Source organism: Cardiocondyla obscurior, linkage group LG14, assembly GCF_019399895.1.
Source record: "Cardiocondyla obscurior isolate alpha-2009 linkage group LG14, Cobs3.1, whole genome shotgun sequence".
NCBI classification, from domain to species: domain Eukaryota; kingdom Metazoa; phylum Arthropoda; class Insecta; order Hymenoptera; family Formicidae; genus Cardiocondyla; species Cardiocondyla obscurior.
This window is the reverse complement of record NC_091877.1, coordinates 1,298,630-1,318,625: the sequence shown is the minus strand read 5'-3', so window position 1 is coordinate 1,318,625 and position 19,996 is coordinate 1,298,630. Positions and strand designations below refer to the sequence as shown.

The following is a 19,996-nucleotide window of genomic DNA, read 5'->3' as shown; positions in this document are numbered from 1 at the left end:
CCGAGAAACTTTCCTCCGGCATCTAGATCGCGCGAATCATCGCGGACGACGTTTTCGAAGTGAAGAGCCGTCCGCTTCACTTTTATCCGCGCGATTCGATAATCCGCCGCGGATCGAAAGGCGATTCCGAACGACTCGCGTCGGCGAATGGGGAGAACGAAAGTGCAACCGTGCTTGCGTTTGCGGACTGTGCACCCGCCGGTGGAGCTCTGCCAAGTCGCGTGCAATCAACGCGGGGGCTGACTCTCTCCGGTAGACACAATAAACGTGTTTCGAGGGTATCCGCGTTGCGGCCGATGTACCACCGCCGATCGACCGTGCACCGAAAAAGAGTTCGCGGAATGGAGGAAATTGATCGAGATCGATGACTTCGGCGCCGAGTATGCGGCGACACGCGCGATAAAACCCGATCGGCGAAATTCCCTTGCGGCGGCGCTACGCTCCTAAATCAATTAACGTCACGCTAATTTGGAAATATATCCGGAAGGGAAAACGAAAGCGAACGAAATTTATCAATAAAGCGGAAAGGCGCGTTAATAAGAAGCGAACAAAGGGTACAGCAGGTGCGAAAATCTCGATCCTTGGGATTGAGGAATTTGTCGGTGAAAGAAAAAGAAATAAATAAAAAAAAAGAAAAAGAAATAAAGGAAAAATCGCGTGCGTGAGCCGTGCGATGGTCTCTAACCAAGATGCATCTTGGATGATGACACGGTCGATCCCGACCGCTAATCAACCGGCCGAGGGTGAAGAATGGCGAGGCGCGCGGCGTAACCGAAAGAATTGCGAGAGGCGTATTTAGTAACGTGCACCAAGAAAGCGGTGGAGAAAGACGAGGTGGCCCTCCGGTCGTTCCGGCCGCGTGCGACCGAGCACATTGTAGACACAATAAAGGGGAACGTTTTAAACAATAACTTCGCAGCCGGACGTGCGTCCGAAGCGTGCGTGCGTGCGTGCGTGCACGCGGCCTGCATTCGCATGTGTTGGTCCTCGCTGGAATACGGATCGCGGGCCTTGGAAGCCGTTCGTAGCGGATCGAGGGAATCTTTCCGGTTCTCGCGGACGTGAGCCGCGCGAGGGGATTCTTCTTCTTCTTCTCTTACTTCGCCGTTCTACCTTCCTCCTTCGCCCTGCGCCTCTCCTCCGTCGTTATCTCTCCTCCTCCTTCTGCTTCTTCGACGTGTGTCCTTGGAAAGTCGCATGCATGCACGGAGGACTGCTTCACGGTTTCTGGCACCTCCTCGTGACTGCAACGTCGAACACGCGCCACGCTTCGCAGGACGAGAGGCCTCGTCCATGCGACCGGTATCGAGGACTCCCGGATTCTTCCCCGCGACAATCGCGCCGGTGAAGGACGACACCGATGACAGACGCGGCCGCTTTAATTACGTCTAAATTGTAAGAACCCGTTTGAGAAAGAACGGCACGTTCCCCGCATTGCGAAAAGCCATATCTCGCGATGATGCATAGCTTTTACGATTATCGTTTACTTCGATTCGCATTCTTTGAACAATTTCGTACATTCGTGGTAAATTCGAAGCCAATGATTTTTACTTGGGTAGGAGAAAAGGATTGGGATTACATTTTCACGTATGCACGTATGGCTAGTTTAGAACGGTGGCTTTTTCGTATTAAAACGATAACGGCTGTAGAATTTTCCGGCTATTGTTATGTGGCACGCGGCGGCGATTTCGCCACTTTTCTTTCTCTCCGCTCGGTCCGGGCGATTTTCTCAGCGAAGAGGAAAACGAGGCGAACCGATGCGCGCAAGTGCGCGCTTCGGATCCGCACCCTCGTGTCCTTGACGAGTCTCGATCGCGAGAAGAGGTTTCTTCACGGTTTCTAGCACCTCCGGGCTCATCCGCGGCCGCGCACTCTCGCTGCTGCTTTCGATGCTAATCTCGGGATGCCTCGGCGCAACGAAACGTTCCCGATATTTGCCTTACATCGATATTTATAACGATTAGATTACAATTGCTCCAGAAAAATTTTCGCGACGAGAAGTCCAAGATATTTAAAGCCGTAAAAAAAAAAAATCTGCGAACGTAATATAAATATTTAATTTTCGTTGAATGCAACCTTTTTAATTGCGAATTGTTCAACGAATTCCCGCTTGTGTCTCTCGACGCTTAAAGTTGACAGCGTCATGGAAGCGCCTCTCTTTTTTTAATTGCTAATGCTCTGTGGAGAAATCTTTAACTTACCCTTTTGCTCTGAATCATTAAATGACGAGAGGCAGAAAAAGGACTCGTAGAAGAGGAAATCATCCGCGTCGGGGAGAAACGTGTCGAGGAAAAGTGCGCGTTAGTCTCGGCCTGAATCACCGGTTAATATCTCTTCCTCCTCTCTTTTCACCTTCCCGCAAGAATGGTGGAAAAATTAAAGGCGCTTCCATGCCGACGAGACTAACGAATCACGCAATATTTAGAGAAAACTAAATTCTTGGCGGTTGTTTTATTTTCGACGCTCGTTAGCTCTTAATTATAACGAGTGACTGTCTGATATTTTATCGATTTATCCAGTATAATATAATATTTAATACGCGATACGTCTATACTTTTTAACGTCTCTTATTAAATCATCATTTATGTGGTTAATATAATATTAATCAAAACTGTGACATTTGATTCGGTCCACATTATTACGATAATTAATACGAATGGTATTCGAGCGACGTATATATATTTCCATTATCATTTAAATAAGAGAATATTCTAATTATTTTTAATATTTAATAATGATGAAAATGTAGATTTAATTTTAATTTCTAGGAAAGATTTTTTTTTTCAATCGCCATTCCATCCTCGAATTCTCTCGGATTTTTGTACTCGTCGATGAAATTTGTTGATTATTTCGCGAGGTCTGTTTCGAAATTACACGCAGGAGGCTCGCATCACAGCAGCAAGAGATTTGTTTTTATTTTTTTTTTTCGAACCACATCCTCTCGCGCGGCGAGAGTGGCCGCGGCAATTATCAAGAGCCACATGCATGCTGGAGTTTGCGTTAATTCTATCTGTAATAAGCCGTTTAATCGAATCGCCACGCCAGATATTAATTACGGAACCGCGGGGGAGACGCGAGTCGGCGGGGAGCGAGAAACGAACGAGATACACTTTCTTTAGCGGTGCACGCGCACTGTTTCGCATTAGCTAATGCATCTCTCTCTCCGCCGCAATTTACCATCTTGGGTTTTATGAAAACCCGTGATTTTCTGAAAATCTCCCCGGCGATACAATCTGGCAATCAATGCCCCCTTGCCGGAATAAATTATGAAAGTGCATAACGAAAGCTCGCGAATTGAAAATAATGTTACATTTATGAGGAAACTCGTCTCCGATATCGGCGAGAGGGACAAGAAGATCGGGATGACAATTGGAAAGGTTGACAGCGCTCGACGTAGAAAGTCGAAGAAAGAGAACGTGACGCTTACATGCAGAAAATTGAACTGCAAGTAGTTACTACCACGATTGCGATAAATAATTAGCGGATGCGTTACACACGTACGCTGCTCTGTATATAATCCATATAATTATTTTCAGTCGACCACCGAGAGATTATAATAGATAAGAAAATAGATCGCTAATTATTGTAAATAAATTATTAAGCAAATAAACGAGTTAATCAATTAACGTACAAGAAGCTAAGGCGTCGAGAGAGAAAGAGAGAGAGAGAGCAAACTGACGGATAAGTGAAAAGTTAGATAAAATCTGTTACAATTTATATTCGCGTTGACAATTTTTTTCCTATCTTTGACTAAACTAGTGGGAAAGTGCGATCAAAACGTCAGCCGCACACTTTCGATGGCGATTATAACATATTATCAACCCTGATAGAAAACGCGTGTCAAACTATCGGGGATCTCGTAATTAATATGAGAAGCGTAAATTACTCGTAATTGGCTCGTCCGCGAAGAGATTTCTGAGAGAGACACGAGCAGATAGTACACCTGTTGCACCTAACTTCGTGGAGGAAGATGGCGAGATATTCTCTTATACCAATTGACCGGAAGGGATTAAATCACACACAATTAGACCAGCGTGCCACAAAACCTTGCGACACGCAGCACCGGCGTATACTTTGTAATTACGTGGAGCAAAGTTATCGTCCCCGGCAAACGTTTCGAGAATGACGAAGATACAGCCGTAAGGTTTTTAGGTCACTCGGTCATATATTACCGAATTAGCTGGCGAAAAATAAATGTGACCATTCTTCCGCGGCGTTTTATTAAAGCCGAGCGCGCTATTGGCGAACGCGTGACGTTTCACGGTGAAGAAAAAGAAAAAGGAAAAAAAGAATATAAAAAAAAGAAGAAAAAGGAAAGAAAGAAGAAAAATAAAAAATAGCGTAGAGAAGCACTTTTGAATTTCAGTATCTTTAAGTAACATCGACCGATCTAATGATGGATTAGAAATCGCGGTTTTCCTGGATCAGACGTTGTTTCGAGATCGGCGAGAGTTACGAGGTTTTCTCTCCCTGGGTCGGCCAGCATTGGCCGTTTTTGCGCTAAAATAACTCGGTCCCGGTCCCCCATCGATGTGATGCGACTCTGCCCCGTTGCGAAGGAACGACAAATCGAGGATAGTAATGTCGGTTTCTACACATGCATACGGAGCCCTTAAATGCAGATGTCTCTCGCCGTTCTGGCTCGGAGCTTCGCTTTGCGTTTCGCGAACAGCCGCCAAGGAACACGTTGCTTCTTTAAATTTCCACTGCCAATAATTATACATACAAAATTAAATCACAAGGTTTATAAAATTTTGTGATTTTTATTTTATTTTATTTTTTTTAAATATATTTTTTAGCGTAATGTATTTTATATTATACGATAATTTTGTTTTGCATGATATATGGATAGAAAGACAAGTTGAGACGATATATTTTAAGATGTACGACAAATTAGAAACGTCGAAAAGCAACGTAATCCTTGAAACGCTTGGATTGCCGGTTCGATCGACCGATCGATCCTCAAAAGCGATTCGTCACGGGCTTTCGCGTGGATGTGGCATTTAACGCACACGCTGCATCGCGCCACGTTGTGCAAACCGCGATGAAACTTTCAGGTTATTTGTCGTGTCCGGTACGACACGGCTCGATCGATGAGTTCATCCTTTAAGGAAAACGCCGTGACGGCACGATCGAAGACACGCGTATCGGAAAATATCATTTGTTCCTTCCTTTTCTCCTTATCGTGGAATGAAATTTCTCCCTCTCGACGTTCGTATCGCGTTATGTCGCGCTTCGCGATAATTACAGCTTGGCGCCCGTTGAAATATCTGAGAATTAACTTCTGTCACTGGCGCTTATTTCGGTATGCGCAATTAAATTCTTATTTGAGAAATTGATCGTTTTACTGATATTCCTTGCTGCCACGGTCGCTTATCCTTATTGATCAGTATGCTTTTTCCGGAACACGATATTTCTGTTCCTCAATTTTAAACAAGTCATGTTAAAAAAAAAAAAAAAAATAGGAGATGAAATGCTGGCTCAAAGTTATTCAAAAGCTTTCTGGAAGTAGATCATCTCCTGAACTACTTAAAGTAAATCAGGTACGAAGGATATGTACAGTATTCGCTGGGGTGTCTACTTATACTCGGATATAAAAATTATTTCTTAATATTAAATTCTCGGGTCAAGTATTAAAGTTTAATAATATTCGTTCGTTTTATGCGTTTTCCTTCTTTTTTTTTTTATTTTTTTCTTTTTTCCTTTTTCTTTCCTTTTTTTTTCTCGCGAGAGCTGGATCGTGGCTCTGACGCGAGAACTTGTTTGGCTGTCGCCTGGCGACGTCATAGACAGCATCACGAGCAGAGAGCAGCGTTCTCGTCAAGGAAATCTTTTAAAAAAATGACGCGACGCGTTCTGGGAAGCCGGCAGTCAGCCCCATTGTCCTCAGGTTATGCTCGCGGCGGTGAAGCCTCGCTCTTCATCGGCCTAATAAATCGCGGCCGTATCAAACAGCGCGTTTCACAAACTCCTCTTTACTCTTCGCTGGATCTAGACCCACCGGGGTCCTCGCACGCGCGCGCGAGTGCACGGGGCCTTGAGATGTCGTATGAAGAGCGTGAGATGATAGACCGATAATCGACCGCCGATTTAAATGTACACTATCGGCGAGCCGCAGAAATTCACGTCGCTAGAAATCGCAGCCGAATATGCAGCGCATATATCCGGAAGGGCCATCGTTTTACAAAACGTTTCCAATCGCCAGGCGCGTTTAGCCGCCCAGCTCGCGATTGAATTATCGTTTCTGCACGAGGAAAAAAATTATTTTCTGCCACGTCTCGCGCCTACGCTCGGCGATTTTTTTTTCTTTTTCTTTTTTTTTTTTTTTTTTCCTTTTGCCCCTCTCTGCTGAAACGAAAGCGAGTCGTTGCGAGACGGGAGTCCGATCGTTACGAAACGTCATCGCGTCGAAATTCGACTCGCATATCTCGGCGCGGCGCAGTTGCAGCACCTGTGTTTATCGCGCGGCTGCAGCGCGGCTGGATTGGAAGAGTTCCTTCTCCCGGCGACCTCGCCACGCACGTTCACCCATACCGCGGGCCGCACTCGCATTCCCGTGCTCTCCTCTTCCTGCGACGGACCCCGCTCTCCGCGACAGGCGGAAACAATGTCAGGGGCTCGCGCGAGCCGAGAGAGCTGGACTTTCTGCCTGGCGACGCCGGAGATGGCCTGCGCGAAAATAGACCGCGCCACCGCGTTTTGAAATATTTCCGCTGGACAATAAATTTTTATCTATTTTTATCATTATTATTATTATTATTTTTTTTCTTTCGCGCAATGCGTTCGGTAACATTACGTAAGAACCAAAATGTCAAGCTCTCTTTTCAGTGAATGCGACCAGACGATATTTTTATCTCTGTTGTTGGGAAGGTTGTTTGAGAAGCTGAAAAATTAATTGCATTTCCAATCGAGCACGGAGATTGTTATGCCCGCGACATACGCGTACGAGTAATTTGTTATATTTGCCACCGGTATTAATATACGCGCGGCTGTGCCCCGTCATTTTATTTTCAATATTTTACGCGCCAGATGCTCCGTCTCGTAAAACATAATGAGCGCCTCACCGTTACTCGCCTCACTTGTTTCATTCGAGCTTATTTTGAGATCCAAAACCGCTCGTATTTCCCCGACGTCGACGGATCCGAAGGTTAATGTCACGCCGAGGCGCGTCAGCACCCGGGGAGGGCTCCGCGGAGTTTCGCGCGTCCTATTCTAATAGACGGAAAAATAGCCTTTCCCTCGCAGTGACGGTGGCGGCGCCGAAAGAGCGAGCGAGCGAGCGGACGAGGAAAAGGGAGAAAGGGAGCGAGGGAGAGAGACAGTTTTATTATTAGACGGCGGGAAGAAGCGTGCGGGCCGGCGTTGCGCAGGGAGGGCGTCACGGGATCCGACATTGCGGTAGGCTTGCGTAGCGCATCCGTGCGCGCGTGTGATGGTGAATAGCCGGCGTGTATACATGCGAGCGCCTCCGCGCCGTATCGCCGACTGGGTGCCTTCTCGCCGACGAGCCGCCGGCGGACGGCGAGCCGAGCGTTACCGAAGCCGGGCGACGGAGAGAACCGAGCACGCGGCGCGAGTGACGTGCGCGAGGCGAGAGCCTCCACCGGCGAGTCCGGCGGCGGAGTGGAGTCGGAGTGTGAGAGTCTGGAGAGTGAACGAGACTCTGGACTAGCGGGCTACCCCGGTTCCGAGTCAGTCAGTGTGCCACCGGCGACCGTAGCCACGGCGCAGGAGAACGCGATTACGCTCCACGCCAGGCCGCACATCTTCGCGCCGTGTCCGCATCTCTTTCTCTCTTCTTCGCGCGTCATCTCTTCTTCCTCCCCCTCCTTTTATCGGAGGACAGACACGCGAGAACAGTCGGGCCTTCCGGACCCGGAGACAGTGATCGTCGTTTGTGGACCCAGGGAGAACCGCGGCTCGAGCCGAGTCCACCGCTTCGAAGTGAACGATCCTCTTTTTTTTATTTTTTCGCGCGCGCGACCGTGAAACTTGGACGGCAATTTTTTTTTTTCTGTTCTTTTTCCCGCGACCGGTCGATCGTCGAACCTGCCGTCACTCCGTCGGCTCGTGAAACGTTCCGCGAGAGAGAGAGAGAGGTGAGAGTGCTTCAACAGTTGAGTCATCGGAAGCGCGAACGTGTCTATCTCGGCGTCCCGGAAAAGAGCGCGGGATTTGCCGGAATTGCCGCAAAGGCGCGCGCTCCGTCTCGTTTCCCTCACGATCGTGCATTCTTTTAATAGCTGCCGGCGCCTAGTTGACAGCCTGTGCGGGCATTTTTGGAGCGTGATCAGATGTCAAACCGATAAGGTCGCACACTTGTTTTCACAATTTTTGTTTTTCTCCGCCGTGCCGCCCGCGCATCTTTCTCTGCCGTCGATCGCGACGCGGCCCAAGATAATCCGATAAGCGCGAGCCGGAAGTGCAACGCGCTCCGGCCGGTCGTTATCGCTTTTTCCGCGAGTGGGAGGACAGCCGCCGCTTCCAAGGAGGACATCCGTCGTGCGAGGCTCTGCGGGGAGAGTCCCCGCCAAGTGCAATGTAAGGCAAGCCAGCGAGGAAGTGCGCCGTAACCGAGAAAGGATAAGGAAACGTACGCCGCGGAATGCCGCGCCGAGTGTCCTGGTAGGGCGACGGTGGAAGTGGCGGGTCTGTCGGTCGCCGAAGGGACACCGAGACAGGGAAGAGCGGAGACAGAGAGAGATAGAGGAAGAGGAAACGGGCTTCTTCGCGCGGCGAAGAAAGAGCCGTGGCACCATGCTCGAGGACCAGCCACTGGATCTGAGCGTACGCGTCGGCGATTACGCGGAGCTTACCCGAGAGGACGAGCAAGAGCAGCGGGAGCAAAAGTACCAGCCCGTCGACGACTACGGGAACGAGGCTGCCGCGTTAAGGCTACGGGGATGCTTCGCGACCAAGTCCGAGTACAACCAGGATCGGGAGGACCGGACCTGCTCCGAAGACTCCGACGACTCCTGCTCCGACAATAACCAACAAACAAAGGACGGCGGTGCGAGATCGCGGTCCCGGCCGCCCGGCACCAAGCCCTACAAGAAGAACCTTATGAGAAGATACCGTGAGTTACCGCCTAAAACACCTTCGACGTTACATATCAATCCGCTGGCTTTACTCCGCGACTATCCTCACGCGTACATTTTGTCATTGTATTTTTAATCGACGAGTCCGTTGCGCTTTTCGCGTAGGAAACTCTTTCTTAAAAATATCACTTGCTTACATTTACAAAATCGACATCGACTATACATCGAATGCAGAACGTTCACCTATTTGAATATCTACGTAACGGAAACAATTGTCGTGTTATCATAAAGAAAAAGAAAAAAAAAAAAAAGCGACCTGTTTGTAACTCACGAGTGTCACAATGTGTCTTTTTCACGATAAGGCGGTTAATACTTATCTTTTATTTGTTCAGTTCGAATTAGGCAGAAAGCGAATCGCTTTTCGACGAATAACGATATTCATTTGGCCATTTATTTATTGGAAGTCTCGCGCGTCTTAAGATGCTCCTCTTGCCTCTCTTTCCCGATAACGAGTTTGATCGCCCTCGTGAAAAAAAAGCCGCTATACCGCTCGTGCATAATTGGCGGCTTTTCGATTGCCCCGCTCGTACGAGCGTATGATCCGAGATGCGCACGCATTCGTCGGGCCAGTGCGTAATTTCGGCCGATAAAAGTATTACGCAAGCCACTCCGCCGAAGGTCGTTCCGCGAGGAGGCGACGACGACGGAATGGAGATATTCGTCGGCCCGTTTCGTGTAATCGGCCTCGCAATCGTTATCACACCGCGAGGCCACTCTCGTTCTCTCTCTCTCTCTCTCTCTTTCTCTTTCTCTCTCCTTGCCATTCACTCACGCCTGGTCAGATAATGCTTTGTGACCTGCCTCAACCCCAACGAAATTAAAGCCTCGGCGTATCGTTCAAGTACAACTCGTTTCGATTCACGCTCGAACAGCCTCTCTTTGAAATTCGGCGGTGTATAATACTTCTCCGTAACGCTCACCGGATGTAGCTTTATCTCGGGCAAATAATGTCTCAATCTGTTGCAACGAGTCTGAATTTTTCTTTATTCCTTTTTTTTTTCTTTTAATTTTTTTACTTTTTTTTTTTTATTTTTAGTTTTCGAAATAATCTGAAATTTATTTTTTAACCCTAACGACGACGCTATTCTAACTTGCGTCTCGCCCGTCTTATTGTTAGTGGGGAAATACTTTTTCTTCGCAGCGGGATAACCCGCTTTCTTCCCATTTCGGTCTAGACGAAAAGGTTGCACATTTTTCTGGACAGGTAGCGGAGGAGAAAGAGAGGGTCGCAGTTCGCTGCAGACTAATTACTGAAATTGTGTCGCTTCGTTTGTACCTCGCAGCGATGTGAATGCACCTGATAATCGAGTCCTCGAAACTATCGAGTGAGAAAAATTATAATTCGTTCGCGTTGTCTACATAAAAAAAAATTAACATGAATAAAATTTATATTTATGGTTATCAAACGTGTAATTTTTTTCCTGTTTTGTACTTCTATTTTTTTTTCTTTTTTTTCTTTTTTTCTTTTGTCTCTCTTTCTTTAGAAGGGAAAGTTTTATAAAGAAATATCCTTTCGGCGGCTCTTTAACCCTTTACCTATGACTGAAACGCCTAATGAAAGTGACAACACGGACAGTTACTTAACAATCGAGCTTTCTCCCATTTTTTATCGACGACTTTTCTGTCCGGTTTTTCCCCACACGCGCACATACCGGCGTTTTATATCTTTGTTGTTTAATGAACGTTGAAGGACGATAGAACAATGTATGTAAATGAAAAGCAATAATTATTTTGAAGCTCTCATAAACCAGATAGTTGAATGAAATAAAACAATTATAAATTCACACGACGTTCTCTGCAAATTTGAGGGGGGAAAAATGCGGGAGTGGATTGATCGCACGCCAGTCGAGGTCGTCTCGGTAGTTTCCGCGAAAGTCATCGCACACTTCCTGCTTCGGTTAATGAATCCCAGTCGTCAGGTGTCCACCTCGACTCGCCGTAACGCCAAAATGTAGTTCCCTATCGGGTAAAATCGCCGTTTATCGCGCGCGTATTGTAAGAAGTGTGCCAGTGCGTAGAGAAAGAAAGTGTACTGCGAGGAGGATGGGGTAAATTATTTTATCGCGCTTCGGCGCGGGGTACTCGAGCGATAAGTCGGCCGCGTAATCAGATAAAGTGAAATTACGGATTGCCGCCCGGTGCGAGTTACGAAAGCGCCTGATAAATTAAGAGCGAAGCTACGGCCCCGATTTCGGATCAATTAACGTGTCATTTATTAGTTTAAGCTTATTATTTTTAAATTATAATTTTTTTTTTTTTTAATTATTTTAACGCAACTTGAGCGTACGGAGTTTATTACTTGTAACTTGGTGAACGAGCGTAGTCGCGGTGATCTGGCGTTGTGGCAGCCGCGGAATCGATTGTCATTCCGTCAAGACGCGTGGCCGAAGTCGCGGGCAGTCTAGTGGACAATTCGATGGAAGGCGCGGGAGGACGCGTAGAAAACGGCCGAGAAAGGGAAAGACTAAAAGAAACGGGAGAGGAAAAGATAATTCCAGCCTTTAAATCACTCGGAGCGAATTCGAGTCGGCCATTCTTCTCTCCGCTTCTTCTCGCGCGTCTTTTCCCTGCGCGTCGCTTTTCTCTCTTCATCCCGGTCGCGAGGGCGCGCGGAGAGAAAGACGAATTACTTCCGGCTGCGCTCCTCTCTCGGAACGTACAAGCTGCGAGCGGCTCGGCGAGTTAATCAGGAAATGAAGATGCTTCGATCGCCTCCCGGGGGAAAAGCAGCGTCTGTCGACCGTAGGGTTAATCAGCGACGGGATTTAGCTCCGTCTCTCTCCCTCCCATCCCCCTTTTTCTCGCGGCAAGTCCAAGGCGGGTGAGGATAAAAAAAAAAAAAAAAAAAAAAGAAAACGAGTCCGGACACGCCCTGAAGATCGCCGGATGATGTCGTTAACCTGATACAGTCTCGAGATGTTCTGATGATAGACGCCGTTCGTTTGTCGCCTCATTTTGTAAAACGTAATGAGGATACTTTCCCCCTTTTTCTTTTAACATAATTAACGCCCTGTCTGACAATCGGGACTTTTTACCCCTTTAATTTATCTTCTATTACAGCACTGTAATCAGACTCGTTTGTAAAAATAATTGTTTAGTATCGCCGACGGAGCGGGTAGTTTATTTCGGTTATTAAAACTGTCGCCACTGCGATAATTGTTTATTACGTAATACGGTACCTGCGGACACGATATCCGAGTGGTGTCCGATATTTATTGCGCGCTACCATGTTGGGTATAATATTATTGTTGGAGAACATCCGCCCCGCGCGCCGCCGGCGACGGGCGGCGAAGATGGAACGCCCGTCGGCGCTTATATTTAAATAGCTAATGGTTCGAGGAAGCGCGCGAAGCTCATTGTGATTCAGGATATTGGCCAGCCAAGGAAGGAAGGACTCGGCTTCCTGTCGGTACCCTCCCGCGTTATTCCGACGCCCAGGCTCGCTCGTCGGCCCGCTCTTTTCTCTCTCCGTTTCGTCTCCTCTACGAATTCCAAACGGCGTTGCATCGCCCGGCGGGAATACGCGATTTCTCCCCTTCGGCGAATCGACCGCCCGATTCCGGCGCGATTAAGTACCGGCTTTACAAAGCGACGCGTCCGCGTCCGTTCCTAGGAAGAACGAGCGCGTCCTATATTCGCGTCGCGAGACTTTCCACCGTTCTGCTATACGGAATAACGTTACTCTCGCACGCGTTGAATTTAACTTCCTCGATACTGGTTTGACGAGCTGCACAACTGTGCCTTTAAAAATTTGTTACATGTATATTTGACACAATCGAGGACTTTAATCATATTTGGGTAATTAAATGCGTAGGATTTTTTTTTTTTCGTCCTGGTTGCCTCGGAGACACACGCGTTTCTAGATTGCCCTAGTGATAACGTGAGATACGAATGAAACGAGATTGGGATTTGAAAGTCAATGGCTGCGGCTCGCGCGGGATGAAAGTCTGCGGCGTAGAACGAAGAGCCGCAGCAAAGAGGCTGTAATGTGGAAAGTTGAAAATTGAAAGTTGAGGATTTATAATTGCTGGTATACATCTAGGAAATTTCATTCGTCAGGCGGCGGTGTAATTATTTTATTTGTCGGTGTAAAAAAAAAAAAAAAAATTAGCGTGGGACGCAACGACGGTCAGCGTATTCGCGACCGCGCCGTTTAGATAGCTGAACAACTTAATCCCGCGAGCCCGTCATGCGATCTTTATAAGAAGTAATATAGAGCACTTCAGCGACGAGAGCTGAGAGACGTGGTCAAGAGGGTGTCAATATCGAGGACGCCGCGCGGGTCTCAGGTGCGCGCGACCGATTTAAAATTATCCCCGAATGCGTTCGCGAAACTGACCTACATCCGGACCCTCCGCGGTCACTCCTCGCACGCTTAATTTCCCTCGTGCCGCCCTCGGCCCTCGGCGACGAAGAGGAGGAGCTTACCCTCGCCGAACTTTCTCCCCTTTTTGTTTTTTTTTTCCGGGCGTCGTCTCCTTTCCCCGCTCGCCGAAAAAAAAAAGCTCACCGGCACCCGTGATTCTCCGCGGCCGCTTTTTCTCAACACGTAGTCAACCGCCTCTCGCTTTTTACCCTTCTCGCTTCTCTCCGCTCGCTAGCCCGCCGTCACCGGTCGCGTCGTCTTTGCGGCCTCCGCGAAGATTCCCCCGGCTTTTTTTTTTTTTTATTATTATTATTTTTTTATAGTCACCGAGGAAAAGGCGATCGCTTCGGCGCCTTTTTTTCCTCTCCTTGAAACGAAGAAGTTCTTCCTGCGTCTTTGACCAAGAAGAGGGACGATGATCACCCTCGCTCGCCCTTTTCTCGGTCCACCCTTTTACCCCGGTCTCACGCCTCACGAATTTCCGCTTCGTCCGGTCGGGATCGATTTCCCGCGGCATTTTCCACGCCGATCGGCCCGGAAGAGAGTGTGTCCACGAGAATAGGAGCGGCGGGTGCCGAGATGGAGGGAGTCGTTGAGAACGGTGGCGAAGGGAGGCGGGAAGGCGATAGGGTGACGAGAGCCCGCGCGGGTACAGGGCGCGGAGGGGCTGAAGGACGACGTGCTGTAGGCGGTCGCAATAGGAAAACTGGGGTAGACTGTCCTTGCGCTCTCGGGTGGTTATTGGAACGTTGGCACGGCGACGCTTACCTTCGTCTACCGGGTGTCCCGCTTATGAGGCCGTGCCGCGATCTTGGCACGCGCGATCAGCCGTGAAAATGCAACATGGTTCCACGGAGGAAAAAGAAAATTAGTGACGACGACACAATTTTGCATCCCTTGAGATAAAATTCCGTTCGATCGGAGACGAACGTTCTCATGGGTGCAGCCAGTTACAAACCTTTAATATTAAAATTAAGTTTTTATTCGCGAATACCGGTTTAAGTCGAGGAGTGAAATAATTTTGCGCATTTAGAGGGTAACAGGGTAAAGATTGCTCGACAGATTTACATTTAAGTCCGGGGTTAGCAATGTTTGGACCCCTTTCCCCCCTTCCCTCTTTTTAAGCCGTTCGAAAGAAACGCCGGGAAATGTCGAAACGTAAATTTCACGCTCGTACCTGGAGAAACGAGACGCGCGCCTACGCGCTTCGGCTGAACGGAACTCCCCTTTTACGCCTCTCGAATCATTGAAATTCGATACTCACGCGGAGGAAGCCGTAAAAACGTTTTGAGAACGTGGGATATTCGAAATATGTCGTGTGTACATATAAACCAAATGCTCCGAGCAGCTGCTTTTTATTAATTCAGTCTAATATTTCCCGAAATTGAATCATCGCGCGAAAGGTCGCGGACCCGAAATTAAAATTCTTTCGAGAGTATAATTTTTTTATTAGAACACGCGGCATACTTATTGCATTCCTGAGTTCTAATATCTCAAGGAAAAAGAACAATTAAGCCCACAACTTTCGCATTGTTACCGCACAGGTTTGATCTTGCCAGCCTTAAGTTCGAAAGAATGAAGCCAAGTGAATTCATACATTAATGCTAGAGACAAACGCATTCTCCGCGCAAGGTTCGCTTGTAATGACTATCCCACTTCGGCACGGAATGCGTGCGATTTGCATCACGTATGATGCCATGGTGGATCATCGCGCCGATAATGTGCCGCGACGGCGGGAATATATCTTCGCGGTTCTCGTCGCGGCGTCTCGTTTTATCGGTCACTGAGAATCGGAGGGGTAATGTTTTCGATGGGGTTTTTAATCGACGATTGTGCAAGTCCGGACATTTTTTCCTCGCGGATCGATCGATTTCGCCGCGACGCGGAGCGGGCTAATTAACTATCCCTACCGGTGCTGCGAAGGGACACCCTGTAGAGCGATCGATATCTCCCACAAGCGGCACATTAATTACCAACTAGTGGCTGCAATCACGAGTGGAAAATAATCAGTCGACGGGACGCGTAATTAATTTTCTGGGCGCATCAAATTTTATATGTTGGAATCTGATCGATAGGGGGGTAATAATACGTCGGAATAAAATGGGCGAAATCGATCGATTTCTGTGCGAATTCGCTCTTTTGTTTTTCGCAGCTGTTCCGGTACACGCCGCGGGCGCAATTTTGTTACGAGAGGGCTTTTTTTTTTTTTAAGCGAATCAACGCTGGAAAATTACAAGTGGCAATCCAGTGAACGTATACTCGTGATTTTGTGAACGTTTTGCAAAATAAGATTTTACGTGCCAATGAATCGACAGGAAATACAATGTTGGAAAATTTTTCTCGCTAACAAGAGTCTCGTGTTGCGTGAAAAATCCATTTTTCACGCGACTGTCATTTTTTTCTTTTTTTTTTTTTTGCAACCACCAATCTATTACCGCATGCAATTTTTCAGTAATTAAAGTACAAAAGTTTCTCGAACTCGCAGCACACGTATTTTGAATTTGCGAATACATCTTCTCTCGTCAAGCTTGCATAAAAAAATCGTCCGCTTAAAATTCTATCGCAACTTTGAATTTTATTCAAACGCCGCTCAATAATTTTTTTTTTCTTTTGTCACACCTCACAAGAAGCCGAATGCGAGGCGCGTAGTCTCGTTATCGGAGGCTGCACGTAGGCAATCGCCCGAGAGAAAGTTCGTATGCAAATCGGTAGGAATTAACCGAGGCTTAGCTAATAAAAGTTCCGTTCAAATTTAATGAATGAGAACTTTAAGACAGACGAGCGTCAAAAAAATTTAGGAGAGACATCGAGTAAGGAATAAATAATATTTAAAAATAAATAAAAATAAAATAAAATAAAATAAAAAAAAAAAGAAAAGAATTTTATAAGCCGACGGTCTCGAGGACCAAACGGGAAAGATGTGACCGGTGGCAATTTCCTTCAACACCCGTTAGACGAAGCTAGAAGAGACGAGAGCTGCGTGTGTCGTAGGTACGCGAACGGTGCATAGAGGAAGAGCAGCGCGCGTCGCTGAATGCACCAGCCCTGACCTACATAGTAGAACGTGTTGTAGGCTAGGCGAGCCTACGCTAGAGTTGCCTAGACTATTATAGCAACGAAGCGTAGGGTGTAGTCCTCCTTCCTCCCCTCTTTCCCTCTCTGAGGCGCGCGGCGGGCAAACCGTGTGTAATCGCGGCTTTTTCTTCGATTTCTCTCTGGATTCAACGTAGGTAACAAAGGGGTGCAAAGGATGATCGCCGGATGCATTCTTGCCGCGCCGCGCAGACCCCGTCGGTTTTCATGTAACTCGGGGGAATGAGTTTTTTCGGTTATAAAAAGCGAAACGGGAAGAATAATAACGTGTGTTAATTACGAAGATGTTGAATAATATAATTACGACATTCATGCGATGTTAAAATATTCTTTCATGATGAAACCATCTCTCTTTTCTCAATGCCTGGAGATATAAATGGATAATGAGCGTTTCGAATTTATACATTTTTACGAGCTCTTATGATAGTTTATTATTAGTCTCTTCAGCGTCCGCGATATTGTTTAATTACGTATGAGGACATTTCGGGGAGTAACAGGGTTGTTCGCGGAGGGAAAAAAAAAAAAACACAATAAACTCGATCACTCTTCTATTATGTTTCTACGACTATTATTTTTTTCGTGGTAAAATATTGTGCTTTACCCTTCTGTTATAATTGTTTTTCCACGATACAATTGGCCTGGGTCCGCTAATTTCGTACTCGCACGCGCGCGCGTTTGACTGATAAAAAAAAAAAAAAAAAAAAAAAAAAAGAAAAATCTAACGACCGGCGATACCGCGGGTAAGCTCGTGCCCGCGTTATTATATCATCGCGTGGAGGCCGGCGACGGTGCCGCGACATGATTAACATTATGTAATACACGCGTTTTATACTGGGCGACCGTTACGCGCGGCTCGCGTTGCACAATGTAGCGCGATTCTCGGCCGCGACAGTGATGGGAGTACTATTTTCCAATGAAAACGAGACACTCCCGGTATCCCGAGCTACCGCGTTCGCCAAGAAAACGACGCGGCGTCGTCGCCATCGCCGGCCGCCGCCACCGCCGTCGTCGCGATGATCATGATTGCCGTGATTATCGTCGTGGACGTCGTTCCCCGGCGTTCGTCCTTGACACCCTTCGTATCCCTCCACTCGATCCTCCGGTAATCCTCGTTTGCGCGCAAATTAACGAACCGGTAATTTGTGAATTGTGGACAGTGACCTTTACGGCGAATTATCGCGACTCTCGTTTTTCCAATGGACAGCGCGAAGTCGACCCGGGAGAGCCGTCGACTATTCACCGAACGTCGATACGCGTGGTCGGGATTGTGCGACTGTAACGCTAAATTATTTTTACGTAATAAATCCCTTTTCCGATAAACGGACGCGCGATATCGCACTAGCTCTTGGCTGGCCGGCTCGATTAATTAAGTCTATCAAAAATTCGCCAGCGAACGGAAATGTATCTTCTTTCGCGGACGAAATAACGGCAGAAAGAGTAACGACTTCTCGTAGGAAGAGAAAATACAAGAAGCGACGCTGATAACGATGATTGCGCATAACATTTAACCCTTTCCGAACAGATATCATTTTCTCTTGCATAAGCAACGTGATTACTTTCCATTAAAACTATTCTTGTTTTACAGCGAGTAAACACGGAGATTATACACTTGATATAACTTGACGCGTGCAGAATAAAAAAATTAAAAAGTTTAATACCTTATCTTCGTACGGACACTATCGCTGACAAAAATTAGAAATTTTATCCGCGCTTGATGGATAAATGGAGTTTTATCGTAAATTGTCTTGGCTTCGGTGATGGAAAAAAATATTTACGTCACCCGAAAGGTTTTTTGAGAAAATTATTTCCGAGAAAATAATGTCGGAAAGTGTTACTCTTTTTTTTCTCTCTCTCTCTTTCTCTCAATATAACGAAAAGAAAGGACGGTTATTTTTATTGAACAAAAAATAAGCGGGCGCCGAACGAGACGGGATTCAAGGGTTGCTACGGCCGCCTCGCCCTTTTACCTGGCCCTCGGAATTTCAGCTAGGTACCGTTATAGGCATCACGGATCCTACGGGAATGGATAACCTAGTTTCTCGCAATCCAGCATGCTCGTTTAACGGTACATCTCGGCTCGCAGGACCCTGATTTTACGCCCTAACGAGAGGGGAAGGGTTGCCCACCCCCGTGAGAAAGAATTCATCCGACGTGAATCTTTTTAAAAACGTATTCCTACTTCGAGATCTTTGTCGGCCAGCTCTATCTCCTCACCCTCATCATTTGGTTGCGGTAATACAGCCTTGATTGAAATAGTAGCTGTAGTTTCTTTAAAAAAAAAAAACAAAAAAAATCTGACGTGAAAGACACGTTCCTCGCCAACAGCCTCCGAAATAAATTTTAAATCGATCGAATCGAATATCAAATTTGAGATTGTAGACATAATCGTGATGCACTACTTGAAAGGTCGGTAAAAGTTTAAGCTCACACGTTTTCATTTCTACTTTCACATATTTTTTTGTCACTTCTATTCCTGTCGCCGTTAGAACTATTTCCATTTCCATTTATTATTCCTGCTTCTCTTAGTTTCTTTTTTTTTTTCCTTCTTTTTTTTCTTAAAGAAAACGGGCTTATATTTTGTTCGAATATATATTCGTTTCATGTGATCTTCAGAATATAATAAAGAACGCTTACTTCTTGAGCTATTCAGTTACGAAAATGGGTCATTGACGGTGCGCCGCCATTTCCGTCTTGAATGTAAAAAGAAAGTGTGCGTCACGGTAGGAACGGTAGCGAGACGCGTAAATAGTTGCCGCCCGACCATTGAGGGCCTTTCTTTTGAAAGTGTCAACCCCCACGTGGCAAACGGCAACGTGGTAGAAGCAAAAGGGCGAATATATACGGGTCGGTTCACACGGAGAGAGGAATTGTGTTTCATTATTAGCGCTTATTTTATTTCGTAAATAAGGTTCTTGAAAAAAAAACTCGAGGGAACTACTCGCACTTCTCCCGAACGGAGGCGCTAAACAAAAGAAAAGGGACAAAGCAAATGACCGAAGATAACGATAAGTGATTTAATTACGAAGGGACGGGTCAAATGGTGCGGAGGAGCTAATTGAAAATGCAAATGCAATCGGCGGAGGCTCGGGCGTGAAAACGCAGGGCGGGGGTGGAAATTACAAAGAGAAAAAATCGGTACGACTCCGATAGCTCTTCGTGCGTGATAACCAAGTTTCTTTCGCGCGAAACGCTCATCACATGCAGCCGTATGCAATCGCACACGTATGCACGTCAAATAAATTTGTACACGCACGCACGTTCTTGGGGCACTCTCGGTTTCGTCGGAGGTGGACGAAGTGGGTCGCTCGCACAACCGCGCGCGACTTGCCGTTTCCGCTATCGAAACTTCCGGCTTTGGCAATCCGTTAATGTGAGAGACGCTGGCTCGCCTCGCCATAATGGCTTCTTTGCGTCCGTGAATTGTGCCGGCACGTCGGGT

The 19,996-nt window shown here is 47.0% G+C and overlaps 1 protein-coding gene across 5 annotated transcripts in view; it reads left to right on the top strand.

The window, feature by feature from the left end:
- Eip74ef (Ecdysone-induced protein E74) overlaps positions 1-19,996 on the top strand; it is a 142,065-nt gene that overhangs the window by 86,698 nt on the left and 35,371 nt on the right. Inside the window, exon 1 of one of the 5 annotated variants that reach the window (XM_070665866.1) lies at positions 7,622-9,076. The exons of the other annotated variants lie outside the window; for them this stretch is intronic. Coding sequence (XP_070521967.1) covers positions 8,758-9,076 — 319 coding nt within the window. The 5' untranslated portion in view covers positions 7,622-8,757. Of the gene's footprint in view, positions 1-7,621; positions 9,077-19,996 lie in introns of those variants that run through there. 5 annotated transcript variants of the gene reach the window in all.